Consider the following 11336-nt stretch of genomic DNA (forward strand, 5'->3'; position numbering starts at 1 on the left):
ACAGGCTATTAAAGGGGGTTGAAATCAACTGGCTAAATGAAATGAGCAGCTCTGAGCAGCGTCCTACAGCTAAACACACATACGGGTATGTGGAAAGATGGTGGCAGGCAGGGATAATAGCGTTAAAGCTTAAGGTTAAAGGCCTTTCAATCATTTTCAAGGGGTGTAAAGAGCATATCGCGGACACGCAACCACATCAGACATGTATACACTGACCCGGAGGGGAGAACCAAGCAGGGTCATCAAACTTGTGCATGGTGGCACTGCGGCGCTCCCGCAGCAGCCCGTCAGCGCCTTGCGCGCCTGACATGACAGGCCGAAAGTTGTGCATATGTTATCTGTGGAGTGTGAATGAAGGCCTTGTTTGTGTACCGCGGCAAACCAAAGCAGTAATGATATGCAGACGGAGTAGCTTCCATTAGAGTTTTTAATTAAGTCCCCCCCCCTTAAAAATCTCCCAGTGCGCGCGCCCTTGTGAGTGCGCGCTACTGTCTGTAAACATTAGAAGAGGACACAGTTCTTCATTGAGTCTGACTGCTGCTCAAACCTCATTTAAAGGTTTTCATTTTTTTTGAAAATGTGGTGTTACATAAAACGGGCGGAACCTAAAGTGAATGAACTGAAATGTCCAAAAATAAATAGATAAGTAAAAGTCGGTATTTAGTCTGCCAAACATATCTCTCATATGTAACACCATGTACGGTACAGTAGAAGCTGCAATCAGTTTTTAGCCAAATGATTTTTATATAAACTTCTTTTATCTAAGTAAAAAGTATCAATGACATTAAAATGTCTTTTTAAACAGACTTCTGGCAAAGAGGGCAGCATAATTTTCAACAAACACAACATAACAGTTCAATAAGGGCTGGGCTGATAATAATATAGGTACATTAAATAGAGTAAAAATTGTGAAACATGTAATTTCTTTATTTTATGTATAATTCCTTCGTAAATCCTGATGACTGTGGTCTATGTATCAATGTAAGTAAACATATTGGATATAAAATCACATCGGAAATCGTCTTTTTACACAACAGCTATCTTTGGAGCCTTTCATTTCTATCTATATTGAAAAACAATTGCTTAATTACTGCTTTCCTGCAGGGTTGCTAATTTTGTTTTAGATATATATGTAATCCCGTGAGACATTAATGACTTGGTAAAGAATCTCAGCACAGTTGGGAATGCCAGAGATAAGCTCAGAATAAATCACGCCAACAAGTGCGCATTCTTGCCCACATTTCTCTGCGGATATACACACATATGCAAATTAGACAGTGGACCCTGCGCGAGTTGTGTTGCCAACCTGGTGTATAGCGAGCACACTCTCTGACTTACACTGTAGCGTGAATAGGGTGATGGTCTGCAGCATCTAATATAATCTGTCTGTATTTCGTTAATATGATGTTTTATTATAAAACACATTGTAAGATTATTGTTTATGCACCCGGCCATGTTTTCCCCTTCGTTCTCTCTCTCCCTCTCTCTCTCTGGTGCTGTATTATTGTGGGAGAGCAGGTGCTGCCGTCCCAATTACCATACAGCTGAAAGCACAAAGAGAAAAAAAACTTTACTCCTAGTATGACTCCCCCCTCCCCCCGCCTCATATTCCCCCTCCTTTCCCCCATAAAGTCCCTTAATGACAGCCACGCGAGTGACACACCACCAAGTTTTGGTTTGTTTTTTTTTTGTTTTTTTTTACTGTCTCTATCAAACTGCAAGTAAGGGAAATACACAGGCATGCCTACAAATACAGTTGGTGTGATCGCCTGAGGCCACTGAGCGCACTCTCGGAGATTTTTTTTATATTCTCGAGCACCTAAAACTGGTCATTATCCACTCAAAATGGTTCAAAATCTATTAACGATTAGAGGAAATCGATTGTATTCATTGAAAAATCGTAATGAGTTAAAATGAAGCTCTTTCTCGGTATCACAGCTCTAATATTCAATGCTGTTTTGAAGAAGAGACTCGTCAGTCACATTTTTATCAAGACGTGGGTATTAAAATAACAGCACACTTGGTGCAGCCTACATTAGGAAAACAGCAGCAATGTTTTTATAATGAGGGCGCAAGTGGGGAGAAAGGCTGTAGGTCTCTAAGCCAAGAAATAAAGATAAAATAATAAGAATAGAGCGACTTGTTTTGGGGGTGTGGCATTGTGAAAACCACGGCAGGGGTAACACCATAGGAATGCAGCGGAGCAGATGGTCGTTGTAACGCAGTTGGGACGGCTGGCTGGCCGGCTGGCCATCCAAGGAACGAGCCAGGCCAAACCTTTACCATAGCCCCTCAAATATAAGAAGTCATGGTGCGTCTGGCTGCACCATGTGTATAAATCGCTTGATGGAGGATTTTGTCCAGAGGTAAAATAATTTGTCGGAATGTAAATGGGCCCAGTGCGTCCTAGAAGAGGGAGGCATCGGGGGAAGCATGGGGTTGTTGCACATTTAACAGCTCACTAGCCATTTGGTCCATCCCTTTGAGAAAAAGAGAGGAGGGGGGCGGGTTTAGAAAAGTTGTGTGCACCCCCTACCTCCCCCTTCCCTTTCTTTGTGATGGCCCCTGGGCGGACTTGTGGTGGTGGTGGAGGGAGGGGAAGAAGAGGAGCAGAGGGGCTCATTTGCATCTTATTACCCTTCGCCTGCTGGCCCCGTATAAAACCCTGCACGGGGCAGTAGACCCATCAGACACACGCACTGCCACACCAAGGAAAACGGAGAGGACCGCAGATTTGTTTTCTGTGTTTATGATCAGCATATCATGATCAATCAAGTGGAAAAACAAACAAGCCCATCAAGAGTTGCTTCTTCACCGACTGATTGGAATTAACTCTTTCCATCAGGGATTTCATTCACGTTTCTTCGAGTGGATCAGTCTGCTGGGGATTACTTTGCACTGCAACAGCCTTTCTGTCACAAACTTTCGCAGTGTATTGGAAAATATAGAGGCGGAAGACAGACGCACCAAAAGGAAAAGTTTCACTACAACTTCCTCTTCCCACCCCCACTGCGCGTCAAAGACTCACCTTGACTGCGAGACACTGGGAAGGTTTTACAGGACTTTCTCCATGAGTGTTTGAGCCGGGCTGCACGGACTTGTGGAGCTTTCACTGGTTTTGAGGGGCTGTCAACACAATGGGACGCCTGTGTCTGCTCCTGGCTGTCAGTCTCACCGTACTCACCTGCCAGGTAGGTCCGATGAAAGCAAGCTTTAACATTAAAGGGTATTGAAATACCCTCTGCACATATTTTTGAATACAAACAGCTTAAGATTGATTCTCACGGGTCCTGCCTTAAATACTCTCGATTGATTGATTACGCGCGCGTGTGTGTTATAGGTTCTGTGCTCGGGCGTGTTTGAGCTGAAGTTGCAGGAGTTCCTCAACAAGAAGGGGATAACTGGGAATGCCAACTGCTGCCCCACTCACCTGCAGGGCCAGCAGCAGTGTGAGTGCAAGACTTTCTTTCGGGTCTGTCTGAAGCATTATCAGGCCAACGTCTCCCCAGAGCCTCCCTGCACGTATGGGGGGACTGTGACTCCCGTCCTCGGCTCCAACTCCTTCCAGGTCCCGGAGACCAACGCGGACAGCTTCACCAACCCGATCCGCTTTTCCTTCGGTTTCACATGGCCAGTAAGTAAAAGCAGGACATATAATCGGTAATATTATTAATAATATTGTGGAAATAATGATAAGCTGCAGTCTAGAGCTCAGTTTTGTGCATTTACTGTTTTTGTTTGTTTGTTTGTTTTTTCGGGCCCAATGCGTCAATTTTCACTGTTGGTAATTATACAGTTACCCCCACCCCCGAAAAAAAAAACTTGAAGTCGTAGTTTTGAGGTATTCTCTGTCCGATAAACTTTGAGTAATGAAGGGCCTTGACAGACTGAGATGTATTAGCTTTGAAGAGTGCAGAACGCAACAGATGCTCTCAAACTCCACACTTGTGAGGGTCTTTGTCAGCAGTGTGTGAGAGGGGCTATTGTAGTATTTCTGTGCTCTTTGGTTGGATAAAACGGGAAGGGGAGGGTGTGTGTGTGTGTGTGTGTGTGTGTGTGTGTGTGTGTGTGTGTGTGTGTGTGTGTGTGTGTGTGTGTGTGTGTGTGTGTGTGCCAAACGTCTCTCTCCTCCGACCAGCCGTGGTGGGAAATTTAACATCCTCTGAGTTGGCACATCATTGGCAGCACAGCGTGAAATTCCGCCTCGTTTGGTTTTACAGCGGTGTCAGAGTGTGATATGGGCAGGGGTGTGAAAAGGGGAGCAGGTACCGGGCCTTATTAGGCACCTAATCAACACGAGAATTAGGCTGTGAAGTTTATTGGGAGGCCTGCTAATGGCCCGCCTGCTCTGAAGGGAGGGAGGCCTGTAGGCTAAGCAGCTGTTGATTCTCTCTCTGTCTCTCCTCAGGGGACGTTTTCACTGATCATTGAAGCTCTCCACACCGACTCCCTGGACGACCTGACAACAGGTGGGTGACAGCAAGAAAGGGCAGTAGTGTATCTCAAAGACGGAGCAGAAGGCAAATAGGTTTTCCTGGTTTTCTTTCAAATGTCAGGTCATCTTTTTTTCTTTTCAGCCATTTTTATAAGAATTAAGATCCAACTTTTTGAGGCACACACCTTCCCTTGAAAAGTAAATAAGGGTTAACCATTTCTAAACATCTGCTGATTGTAGTGTGGGGAATCAGCTAATACTACATCTCAGTGAGGCAAACGTCCAGTGTGTTTTTGATTACATAGCCATGTTCTTGCATAAAATTTGTGTTTTTGCATATAATGGCACAATTTCCTGTGTGGGTTCACTTGTCTCTTGATAATAGGCATTCTCAGATTTGTTTCTGTGGTGAGATTTACTGTTGTCATCTTTAAGCCATCATCTTATCATTGCACTGAGGTTTTATGGTGTAATCTGTCTCTATTTGGAAAAAACAGTTCACAAGAAAAGCATTGTTGCAAGCCAGACAGCAGATTTCACCCCTTGGCCTTTTATTTTTCACTGCATGACAGACTCATTTTCAAAAACATGTGTGGCTGTCATTCTGCAGGAGCGTAAGCACACATGCTTCCGCAAGACCTGAAATCTTTAGTAAACAAAGGAATATAACTGACAGCTTCATGTGAATGAAAGGGTCCTACCCTGTCCTACGCTCTGCAGAAAAGCCATGCTTCACAACAACATGTGACTCACAACAAGCTGTGTGATTTACTTTTTCAGACAACCCAGAGCGTCTGATCAGCAGGATCGCCACTCAGCGTCACCTCAGTGTGGGAGAAGAGTGGTTCAGTGATGTGCAGACAGCTGGCAAGACTGAGCTGCGATACTCTTACCGCTTCCTGTGTGATGAGTACTACTACGGCGAAGGCTGCTCTGTTTTCTGCCGCCCGCGAGATGATGCTTTTGGACACTTCACTTGCGGCGAGCGTGGAGAGATTATATGCAACTCTGGCTGGAAGGGACAATACTGCACTGAACGTGAGTGGTTTTGGTTTTAATCAAACAATGTCAGTAGGTCTGTATGGAGCAATGTGAGGAATATCCATAACTGAGAGATATAGTTGGCAAGCACAAACACCTTCAGGTTAGTGGTAATGCAGTAGTTAAAATTTCAGTCCAATGGCAGCTGCTTAGATAAGCTGAAGGAGTGGCACAATCATTAGCAGCAAGCGGTGATGTTTACACAAAGTGCCTGATTCCAAAATACTGCCTCACAAGTGAGACGTGTTAACACTAGTTCCGGCTTAGTCTGGAATTACTGCCATCTTAAAAAAAACAGTTCTTTAACTTTTAAAATGAAAAACACATAAGCTTTAAGGGGTTTTAAGTTTCTACAGTTTATAAACTACTTTTCAAAGTTAATTTTCCCAACAGTCATTTGCCTCTCTGTATTGTTTGGGGACTTTTTTTTTCACCTCATAATACGGGGCCCGTGTGCAACAGGCGTCAGTTAGTTATCCCATAGCACCAGAGGCCTCCATTCTAATGAGCCGCAGTGGCTCCTCAGTAATTCACACGCCGCGTGCCTTCCATTAGACCACTGGGGCCTCCTCGCCCAAAACCTCCTCCCCGATTGGCCAAGTGGGGGTCCTGTATTGTTGTGGTTCAGGCTGTTGATTGGCCGAGCACGGTTGTGTATTGTTGTGGAGGGGGCAGCTGCTCGGTGAGAGGAGACAATGGAGCAGCTGTCTGGTGGTTAGTTCCACACAGACCAGCTGGCCCTTGGGGGAGGAGGAGGAGGGGGGGGGGAGAGTGAGGAGAGACAGGATGAGCAGAAGAAGGGAAAGGATAGGAGAGGAAGATGAGAGGAGGGGATAGGTGGATGGGAGAGTAAACGAGGAAAAAGGAGGATCAGAAAGAAGAGGGAGGGATATGGAAAGAGAGGGGCTGAGGGTGAGAAAAAGGACTTCTGACCCACAGTCAAGGGGAGAAAGGAGGCTTTGTGTGGGAGGCTTTTGTATGGGAGAACAACCATGTTAAAAGAGAGGGCTTGTTGGCTGCATCCCCCTCGTTTGGTGACCAAAACTGACGTAGCTCCTTGTGTGGGTATTAAGGCCAAAACGGTAGCATTTTCAACAACTTTTGAAGCAATGAAGAAACCAGCAAATGTCAGCCTGTTCACAAGAGTGACCCAGTGACACCAATTACCCTCCAAATTTTACTCTTTTGCATTATAAGTGCTAAGAAGACCTCCAGAAGACCTTTAACCATAAAGACTGGTGGATTAAGCCTCTTAATAATAGAGAATAAAAATACTCTAGAAACATGCCTGAGCAGGTGAACGTATTCGGCAGACAAACATGGCACCAGACAAGATGAATGACTCCACCAAATAGATAAGAAGGCCTGAGGGCCAACCAGATGGACTGTCAGACAAGCTGTCAGTGACTTGAAAAGGAATTAAAGTGATTGGAAGATTGATGGAGTGCAAACACGCCTCATTTCCAGTGGGTTACCTAACCGTGCATGTTTACTCTCTTTAGCAATCTGCCTTCCTGGATGTGATGAGGAACACGGTTTCTGTGATAAACCAGGAGAGTGCAAGTAAGTCCAGAAAAGCATTTTTAAGTTTCCATAAATTAATATGACAGCGTTTCAATATATTTTCTTCTGTTACTATTAGTGTTAAATAACTGTCGTGTTCACAGGTGTCGTGTGGGCTTTAGTGGGCGTTACTGTGATGACTGCATCCGTTACCCTGGCTGCCTCCATGGCACCTGCCAACAGCCTTGGCAGTGTAACTGCCAGGAGGGCTGGGGTGGGCTTTTCTGCAACCAGGGTGAGTTTACTGACACATTTACTACATGCTTGATTCCCGCTTGGACCCTCTTTGCTTTAGGTTTAAAGTATATTTTTTGTAACGGTTTGTTATTGTTCGTGTTTCCAGATCTGAACTACTGTACACACCACAAACCCTGTCTTAACGGAGCCACCTGCACTAACACTGGCCAGGGCAGCTACACTTGTTCCTGCCTACCTGGATACACAGGCGCCAGCTGTGAGATCCAAGTCAGTGAATGTTCCGGAAGTCCATGTCGCAACGGAGGCAGCTGCACTGTGAGTATCACAGGAGAGGAAGACAGAAAGAGAGATGATGTGGAAACAAGAAACCTGTGTGTGACTGTTTACATTCTTTCCAATATAGGACAATGACAATGGATATAAGTGCACATGCCCACCTGGTTTTTATGGTAACAACTGTGAGTTAAGCGCCAACACCTGTGCAGACGGGCCTTGCTTCAACAGCGGACATTGTGTCGACAATCCGGAAGGTGGCTACTTCTGTCAGTGCCCGACAGGATATGCTGGCTTCAACTGCGAGAAGAAAATTGACCACTGCTCGTCCAACCCCTGTTTAAATGGTACATTTACTGATTTTAACTTCACCTAAACCTACAATTGAACCCAGGGTTAAAACATCCAGAGACTAATCACTGGTCTTTCTCTTAATCCCTCTCCCCTCTGCAGGTGCAGAATGTGTGGATCTGGTGAACTCCTACCTCTGTCAGTGTTCTGAAGGGTTTTCAGGTCCTAACTGTGAGGAAAGCGGGAGTAGCGTCTCTGGATATTGTCTCTCCTTCCCTTGTCAGAATGGTGGGACATGCCAGGAAACAGGAAGTGGCTACACCTGTAGTTGCCCCCCAGGTATGACAACTTTTGACAAATTTGTTGATGTTTACATGAATTTTTATGCAGCTTAGTGTCATTTTCTCAGATTCTTAAACCATACCATTTTCACAGGCTATACTGGCAAAAACTGCAGCTCCCCTGTCTCCCGATGCAAACACAACCCCTGCCACAATGGAGCCACCTGTCATGAGCGAGGCAGCCGCTATATGTGTGCCTGTGTGCCCGGCTATGGCGGTCACAACTGTCAGTTCCTCTTACCAGAGATTGTGGATCGACCCGATCGAATATACTCTGGAAGTGAAAATCCTGATGATGAGGAGGATGACAATGGAGGATTCCCTTGGGCGGCCGTGTGTGCCGGCGTCTTCCTGGTTCTTGTGATCTTGATCGGATGCTCTGTGCTGGTGGTCTACATTCGGGTAAAACTGCAGGAGCGGCACAGTCATCACAGTGACAGTGTCCACAGTGACAGCCACGAGACCATGAACAACTTGACAACCACCAACAACTGTCTCCGCAGCGACAAGGAACTGGGAGTTCTGATGACAACATCAGTTAAAAACACCAACAAGAAGGCAGATTATCATTCGGATCTCACTGGATCTCTTGGAGGTCTGAGTGGAATCGGTGGGCTCAACGGAACAGAGAAGAATGGCTTTAAATCTCGGTACCCTAGCGTGGAGTACAACCTGGTCCATGAGCTTCAACCTGAGGAGTTGCCACCATGTAAAGAGGAGGGTCACCAAGAGCCAGAGGCCAAATGTGAAATGCTGGATGAGTCAGATACAGAGGAAAGATACAGGAAGAGGAAAAACAGGTACACAACCAATCAAAATACATTCTTAACGGTTGGAATTATTTCATGCAGATGTCCCCTTAATCACTGTGAAAGCATTTGTTGCATGAAGAACAGCATTTCAGAATTTCTCTGTCCTCTTTTATCCCACAGTGATGCATCAGAAAAGAACCCTGTGGCCGAGTCACCGAGCTGCAGTGAAGCAAAATATCACTCATCCACCGATTTGAACTGTCACGCAGCGAGCGATCTTAAATATCAGTCGACCAGCGACGTTAAATTCCAGTCAACCAGTGATGTTGAATACAACGATCCCAGTGACAGCAGGTACCAGTGCACCAGTGACACCAAATACCAGTCTGTTTACGTCATATCAGACCAGAAAGATGAATGCATCATTGCCACAGAGGTGAGTACGCAAAAATAGACCCAAACGCCCATAACACACACAAAAACTGCAGTTCCAAAGACTGACTTTGTCCCTTCTGTATTACAGGTATGATACCAGTGAAAACCAGGTGGTGGTCCACATACACCAGCCCTGAGCAGTAGAGCTCAGCTTGTCTCCAGGAGGTTTTACTCCTGCTGTTTGCTGCTGTTCCCTCGGATTTACCAGAGGACTTTGAGCCAAGGTGCTGATGAGCCCACTTGGCAAGGACTTAGTACTACGGTAGTACTACGGTAGTACTACGGGTGAATTCTGGATATTTCTTGGATGGATGTAGGTCTAATGTTGACTCAACACTACGGACGGAGTACCAGGAGGCAATGCGAGCGCTTGTACAGACTTTGTACAGAAACAGCGCTGGCTGAGTACTTGTCTAGTCCAGTGAAGACTGTTGGCAAACTGATGAAGACGTCTTCTGCAGTTCAAGATGATTTACTGCTTGTAACAGGATGAACTCCAATCAGTGGAATATGGACTTGTATGTCAACAGTTGATATTGTAGTACCATGGGGTACTGATTGAATGAACAGTGAAGTACCTTTGGAGTACAGAGAATTTTTAAAGTACTGTTGTAGTACTGTTATGTGCTGTGTTTTACAATGCAGTGTAAAATCTGTCATGGATAATGAGTAGTTCGAGTTCTGTGCAGTGCTGCAGAGCAGAGAGCAGAGTTGTAGAAACATTAAACTGCTACAATCTATTCATTAAATATAAATCACAGTCTGAGCTTTCTTGACACAAATAAAACTGTGGGACTACTTCTGTAGCAGCTCAACAGCTTTTCCTCTGCAGCACTGACAGAAACAATGCTGAGCTGGTTCTCAGCACAAACTAAAGAACTAAAGACTCCAGTAGTGACTGCAGATCGATCCAACATGGATTCTGTTGGGCCATACTGGCCTCTGACCCCTGAAAGTTGTGACACACAGGGAAATGTTTTGGGCAGAGCAACTTAGGAAACACTTTTGGCATTAGAGGACGAACCAAGAAGAAAAAATCCAGATGAAAGAACTCAAAACAAACATATTTAAAGTTTAGTTATCAGTTCGTGTATGATTTCTGTTTGAATTTGCTGCACATCCCTTTCCAGAACATTTCCAGAATTTTGTGAAATTGCATCAGCAACTCAAATTGACAGTTTGGTCTTTTTCTTCCTGACCTCTAGTGATGCTGTTGATTTTTCCAAGTAGGCTGAACTTTAAAGGACTCGTCTCAACTGCCAAGACCTCATTGCACTATAGACGTGAGCGTGCATGTGTGTGAGACAGCACGAGTGTGTGGTTGTATGTGTGTTTGTGTGTGCATGTAGGAGAGTTCACGCCTGTGTCATTGAATGCACTGCTCACTTCCACTCCCTTCACTCTTCCACTGTTAGCCAGTTCAAGGACACCATCACCCTGCCTGCCATTGGTTGAGATCATTTGTTTTTATTTTATTTGTTATCTAAAGAAAGCTGTATTCTTTTAATTTAATTATGTAATTATTTGTGCTCCATTTCATTGTGTTTTTTTTTTTAATTAATCCTGTTATAATTTAAGTTGGATTTTTTTTTTTTTTTTTTTTTAATCTGGCAGATAATGTATGTATGTAAGTATGTATGCATGTATGTGTTAGGCACTTGAGACCACTGTGACTGTGTTGTATTTAAGAGAAAATCTGATGTACAGAGCCTGTCATTTTTAATACTGGAAAAAAGGCGCAATATTTTTCCAAAATAATAAAAAAAAAAAGGAATGAAATATGGCACATCTGGTGTTGAATGCTTGTTTTTCCCTTTCTGCTTAACAAGGGATTATGAGAAGTACGCAACATGCTCTTAAAAGCTGTGTAAATTAGCAAAGCATGAATACTCGCCCGTTCTTACATTTGTAGGTTATTTAAAAAAAAGTAATCTGGAAAATTGAAGCTGAGGGATTTGATGTCACTTAGTGATACTATAAGTGTTTTGCGTGTGTGTGTGTGTGTGT

The 11336-nt window shown here is 44.5% G+C and overlaps 1 protein-coding gene across 1 annotated transcript; it reads left to right on the forward strand.

Moving 5' to 3' along the window:
• The first annotated feature begins 2688 nt into the window (after positions 1-2688).
• dldh (dihydrolipoamide dehydrogenase) lies at positions 2689-11115 on the forward strand. The gene is made up of 12 exons (XM_026170672.2): positions 2689-3191; positions 3341-3634; positions 4409-4469; positions 5216-5473; positions 6979-7039; positions 7144-7274; positions 7383-7552; positions 7641-7857; positions 7964-8140; positions 8237-8942; positions 9075-9330; positions 9418-11115. Exons 1-12 carry the CDS (start codon positions 3138-3140, stop codon positions 9421-9423), a joined length of 2391 nt encoding a protein of 796 aa, XP_026026457.2. The 5' UTR covers positions 2689-3137; the 3' UTR covers positions 9424-11115.
• The last annotated feature ends 221 nt before the right edge of the window (positions 11116-11336 follow it).

Source organism: Astatotilapia calliptera, chromosome 1 (genome assembly GCF_964374335.1).
Source record: "Astatotilapia calliptera chromosome 1, fAstCal68.1, whole genome shotgun sequence".
Taxonomy (NCBI): domain Eukaryota; kingdom Metazoa; phylum Chordata; class Actinopteri; order Cichliformes; family Cichlidae; genus Astatotilapia; species Astatotilapia calliptera.